Source organism: Mobula hypostoma, unplaced genomic scaffold (genome assembly GCF_963921235.1).
Source record: "Mobula hypostoma unplaced genomic scaffold, sMobHyp1.1 scaffold_172, whole genome shotgun sequence".
Taxonomy (NCBI): domain Eukaryota; kingdom Metazoa; phylum Chordata; class Chondrichthyes; order Myliobatiformes; family Myliobatidae; genus Mobula; species Mobula hypostoma.
This window is the reverse complement of record NW_026948217.1, coordinates 166,183-171,547: the sequence shown is the minus strand read 5'-3', so window position 1 is coordinate 171,547 and position 5,365 is coordinate 166,183. Positions and strand designations below refer to the sequence as shown.

Genomic DNA, 5,365 nt, shown 5'->3' with positions numbered 1-5,365 from the left:
TAGGTAGGTACTGTAGTAGATCCATATTGGTAGGATTAGGTACTGTAGTCCTATAGGTATTCGGGGTACCTACAGTACGGTAGGATTGGTTGAGGTTTTCTAGGTTTTTTGGTCCTATGGTATATTGGTTAGCGTAGGATTACTGTAGATTTTCAGTTGGTTCAGTACGGTATAGATTTCAATTTCAGGTATTTCAGTACTGTAGTCTGTAGATTTGAAACTACAGTACTGTAGTACTGTAGTATATGGTCGATTCGGATTATGCATTTTGGGTACGGTATACGGTACTGTAGGTATTTTGGTTGATTTCCATATTCGGTAGGATTTTCAGTTATTCGGTTTGGGTCTAGGAGTACGGTACCTACAGTAGTTTTAGGAATTCCCACGGTAGCCTTTTGGGTCTACAGTAGGATTCCATATTGGTTAAGGATCCGACTACAGTACTGTAGATCCTATAGATCTATCTCGATTATGTTTTCAGATCCGGTATTGGTTGCAGAATTACGGTATTTCGAGTAGTTATTGCGTACTTATTTCGTTAGACATTAGGTATTCCCTCCTTTAGGTGCCCCTACAGTACTGTAGTATGAGAGTTACGGTAGGATCCAATTATCCCTCCAAAATCTCCATTGTCGTATTCCCGCGCTCGGGGTTTAGGGATTTTGGGTTGCAGAATCTCCATCATGGTCCCTATGGTCTCTTTTGGGTCTACAGTAGTCTTTCGTAGGATCCCCTCGTTGGGTTTTCAGGGTCTCGTCCCTATTTCGTGTCCCTCGTCCCTCCATCCCGTACTGTAGTCCTATGGTACAGTAGGATTATGGTTTCCATCGGGGTACCGTACTCTCCACACCTCCCCCTCTCCTACTCTCCCCTCTCCTTCCCTCCCCTCTCCTTCCCTCCCCTCTCCTTCCCTCCCCCTCTCCTACTCTCCCCTCTCCTTCCCTCCCCTCTCCTTCCCTCCCCCTCTCCTACTCTCCCCCTCTCCTTCCCTCCCCTCTCCTTCCCTCCCCCTCTCCTACTCTCCTCTCTCCTTCCCTCCCCTCTCCTTCCCTCCCCCTCCCCTACTCTCCTCTCTCCTTCCCTCCGCCTCTCCTACTCTCCCCTCTCCTTCCCTCCCCTCTCCTTCCCTCCCCTCTCCTTCCCTCCCCTCTCCTTCCCTCCCCCTCTCCTACTCTCCCCTCTCCTTCCCTCCCCTCCCTCCTTCCCTCCCCTCTCCTTCCCTTCCCCTCTCCTACTCTCCCCTCTCCTTCCCTCCCCTCTCCTTCCCTCCCCCTCTCCTACTCTCCCCCCTCCTTCCCTCCCCCCGCCTTCCCTCCCCTCTCCTACTCTCCCCTCTCCTTCCCTCCCCCTCTCCTACTCTCCCCTCTCCTTCCCTCCCCTCTCCCCGATCGGACGGTAACCTGCAGATGATCGTCGGCGCAGTCCCGCGACGGCTCGATGTTGACGTGCGTGACGCGCAGCTCGACCCCGTACCCCGGGGGTAGCCGGATCTCCCACGTCAGGTTTACGTCACCGGGGTACCCCTGCGGGTATCCCGGCGAGTGGAAGTGGCCCCGGATTCCGGTCAGAACGGTGGACCCGGAGCCCGGAGGGGCCAGGAGCAGGCACAGGATGAGCCTGGAGGCGGGGGGGGGGGGGAGAGAGAGAGAGAGAGAGAGAGAGAAAGAGAGAGAGAGAGAGAGAGAGAGAGAAAGAAAGGAGGGATGGGGAAAGAGAGGGAAGAGGGAGGGCGAGAGAGAGAGAGAGAGAGAGAGAGAGAGGGATGAGAGAGAGAGAGAGAGAGGGATGAGAGAGAAAGGAGGGATGGGAAAAGAGAGGAAAGAGGGAGGGCGAGAGAGAGAGAGAGAGAGGGATGAGAGAGAGAGAGAGGGATGGGGAAAGAGAGGGAAGAGGGAGGGCGAGAGAGAGAGAGAGAGAGAGAGGGGGGGAGGGGGAGAGAGAGAGAGAGAGAGAGGGGGGGATGAGAGAGAGAGAGAGAGGGGATGAGAGAGAAAGGAGGGATGGGGAAAGAGAGGGAAGAGGGAGGGCGAGAGAGAGAGAGAGGGGGGGATGAGAGAGAGAGAGAGGGATGAGAGAGAAAGGAGGGATGGGGAAAGAGAGGGAAGAGGGAGGGCGAGAGAGAGAGGGTCGATAGAGGGAGGAGCGAGCGGGGGGAAAGAAAGGAGGGGGAAAGAGGGGGAGGAGAGAGGGATGAGAGGCGGCGTGAAGGGGAGAACATGGAGTAAGGGTGAACGGGAGGGGGGGAATGTGTGGTGGAGAACGGAGGGGGAGACGGGGAGGCGATTCGGGGGCAGAGTGTGGTACGGGAGCCGGAGGGGGCGACGGGGAGAGTGAGGGGCATTAGAGAAGGGGGAGGGGAGAGAGAGGGTAATAGGGGGCGGGGAGAGGGTCAGGAGAGGAGCGAAGGGAGAGGGGCAGTCGAGAAGGGGGTGGGGAGAGGGAGGGGTGAGAGAGAGGGTAACAGAGAGCGGAGAGAGGGTCGGGAGAGGGGGAGAACAGAGAAAGAGGAGAGGGAGGGGGAGAGGCGGGAAGAAAGGTGGAGAGAGGGATGGGGGTAGGGAGAGAGGCGTGGGGAGACAGAGGGGACAGTGGGGAAGAGAGGAGAGGGAGCGGAACGAGCGGGGAGAGAGGGAAGAGAGAGGAGGAGAAAGAAGGAACAAGCGGTGGGGGGGAGATTTGGGGCAGCGGGTGTGGGAATAGAGGGTATGCGAGTAAGTGAGTTGGGCATGGTGGGGGACGGGTGGAGAGCGGGAGGGAGTGAGGGGGAGAGAGGAGCAGAGGGAGAGGGGGGTGAAGTGAGAGAAAGGGAGCGACAATGAGGATTTTACCGTGCGCCCTCGGTACAATCTCCAAGAGGTCTCACACCTTCCCTCTCTCCACCGCCTTCTCCTCCCTTCCTGCTGCCTTATAAACCCTCCTTCTCAGTCTCCTACTCCCCCTCTCCTTTCCCTCCACCCTCCACACCGCCAACTCTTCCTCCTCCTCCAGCCGAACCCCTCCCGCCACCCACCGCGCATTCACCGCAAAAATTCTTTAAACCGGCATCATTTACAGCAGCAGCTTTTGTGGGCCGAAAGTCCTGTCTCTGTGCGGTACGGTTCTGTGTTCGGCTTGCAGGCGGGCTGGGTGTAAGTTCGGCGCGAAACGGGGTCCCGGTGGGTTTGACGGGAGAGGGAGACGGGGTCCCGGTGGGTCTGACGGGAGCGGGAGACGGGGTCCCAGTGGGTCTGACGGGAGCGGGAGACGGGGTCCCAGTGGGTCTGACGGGAGCGGGAGACGGGGTCCCGGTGGATCTGACGGGAGAGGGAGACGGAGTCCAGGTGGGTTTGACGGGAGCGGGAGACGGGGTCCCGGTGGGTTTGAAGGGAGCGGGAGACGGGGTCCCGGTGGGTTTGACGGGAGCGGGAGACGGGGTCCCGGTGGGTCTGACGGGAGCGGGAGACGGGGTCCCGGTGGGTCTGAAGGGAGCGGGAGACGGGGTCCCGGTGGGTCTGACGGGAGCGGGAGACGGGGTCCCGGTGGGTTTGACGGGAGCGGGAGACGGGGTCCCGGTGGGTTTAACGGGAGAGGGAGACCGGGTCCCGGTGGGTTTAACGGGAGCGGGAGACCGGGTCCCGGTGGGTTTAACGGGAGCGGGAGACCGGGTCCCGGTGGGTCTGACGGCAGCGGGGGACGGGGTCCAGGTGGGTCTGACGGCAGCGGGAGACGGGGTCCCGGTGGGTCTGACGGGAGCGGGGGACGGGGTCCAGGTGGGTCTGACGGGAGCGGGAGACGGGGTCCCGGTGGGTTTAACGGGAGCGGGAGACGGGGTCCCGGTGGGTTTGAGGGGAGCGGGAGACCGGGTCCCGGTGGGTTTAACGGGAGCGGGAGACGGGGTCCCGGTGGGTTTAACGGGAGAGGGAGACCGGGTCCCGGTGGGTCTGACGGGAGCGGGGGACGGGGTCCCGATGGGTCTGACGGGAGCGGGAGACGGGGTCCCGGTGGGTTTAACGGGAGCGGGAGACCGGGTCCCGGTGGGTCTGACGGGAGCGGGGGACGGGGTCCAGATGGGTTTAAGGGGAGCCGGAGATGGGGTCCCGGTGGGTTTAACGGGAGCGGGAGACCGGGTCCAGGTGGGTTTAACGGGAGCGGGAGACCGGGTCCCGGTGGGTTTAACGGGAGAGGGAGACGGGGCCCCGGTGGGTCTGACGGGAGCGGGGGACGGGGTCCAGGTGGGTCTGACGGGAGCCGGAGACGGGGTCCCGGTGGGTTTGACGGGAGCCGGAGATGGGGTCATGGTCGGTTGAAAAGAATGGTTTTGCAACAGCTGAGTCGGAAAGCACTGGAAAATTCTCGGTAACTGTTGTTGACCCGTTCCCACAGATAATCGTTTGTAATCATTTCGGGATCTGCGCAATACGCCCTCCACTTCCCACCTCCTACCCCCTCCTCCCTATCCCTCCACCTCACCCGTTCTCCCTCTCTCTCTCTCTCTGTCTGCCCGTTCTCCCACGTTCTCTCTCCCCTCAAGTTCTCTCCTCTCTCTTCCCCATCTGTCCCCCACTCCTTTACTGCCCGCCCCTCTCATCCCTCTGTCTCGTCTCTTTATTTTCTCTCCCCCCCACCTTCACTCATTGCCCCCCCCCCCCACCCCGCTTCCTCTCCGTCGTCTTGTCTCTTCACCGCCCTGTCCCTTCCAGCCCCCGGCCCCTCTCACCACATCTCCACCGGCGCCGCCGCCGGCAGAATCTCCAGTCTTCCCCCTTTCACCCCCCTCGGGGTCTGCGCGCCGCTCCGGGACACAGTTTGTTCGGCTTCGACCGTCCGCTCTCCCCGGCGGCTGGACTGCGACGAGGGAACCGGTCCAAGCCTCGCCCCTTCCCTTCCTCCCTCCTCCCCTCCTCCCTTCCGCTCCCTCCTTACCTCCCCTCTCATTCTCACCCTCGTTCCTACTTCCCCTCCTCCCCTTCCCTCCTACTCCCACCCTCATTCCTACCTTCCCTCCTCCACTTCCCCTCTCACTGCCACCCTCATTCCTACCTTCCCTCCTCCCCTTCCCTCCTTACCTCCCCCTCACTCCCACCCTCATTCCTACCTTCCCTCCTCCCCTTCCCTCCTTACCACTCCCTCTCTCACTCCCACCCTCATTCCTACCTTCCCTCCTCCCCTTCCCTCCTTACCTCCCCTCTCACTCCCACCCTCATTCCTACCTTCCCTCCTCCCCTTCCCTCCTTACCACTCCCTCTCTCACTCCCACCCTCATTCCTACCTTCCCTCCTTACCACCCTCTCTCACTCCCACCCTCATTCCTACATTCCCTCCTCCCCTTCGCTCCTTACCTCCCCTCTCATCCCCACCCTCATTCCTACCTTCCCTCCTCCCCTTC

The 5,365-nt window shown here is 60.9% G+C and overlaps 1 protein-coding gene across 1 annotated transcript; it reads right to left on the bottom strand.

The window, feature by feature from the left end:
* Positions 1–1,400: 1,400 nt before the first annotated feature.
* LOC134341912 (mannan-binding lectin serine protease 1-like) lies at positions 1,401–4,929 on the bottom strand (the record flags this gene model as incomplete). Its single annotated transcript, XM_063039842.1, has 2 exons — positions 4,697–4,929; positions 1,401–1,617 (listed from the first exon to the last, which is right to left on the bottom strand). Coding segments are annotated over exons 1-2 (435 nt in total), but the record flags the coding sequence as incomplete, so codon positions are not given.
* Positions 4,930–5,365: the final 436 nt, after the last annotated feature.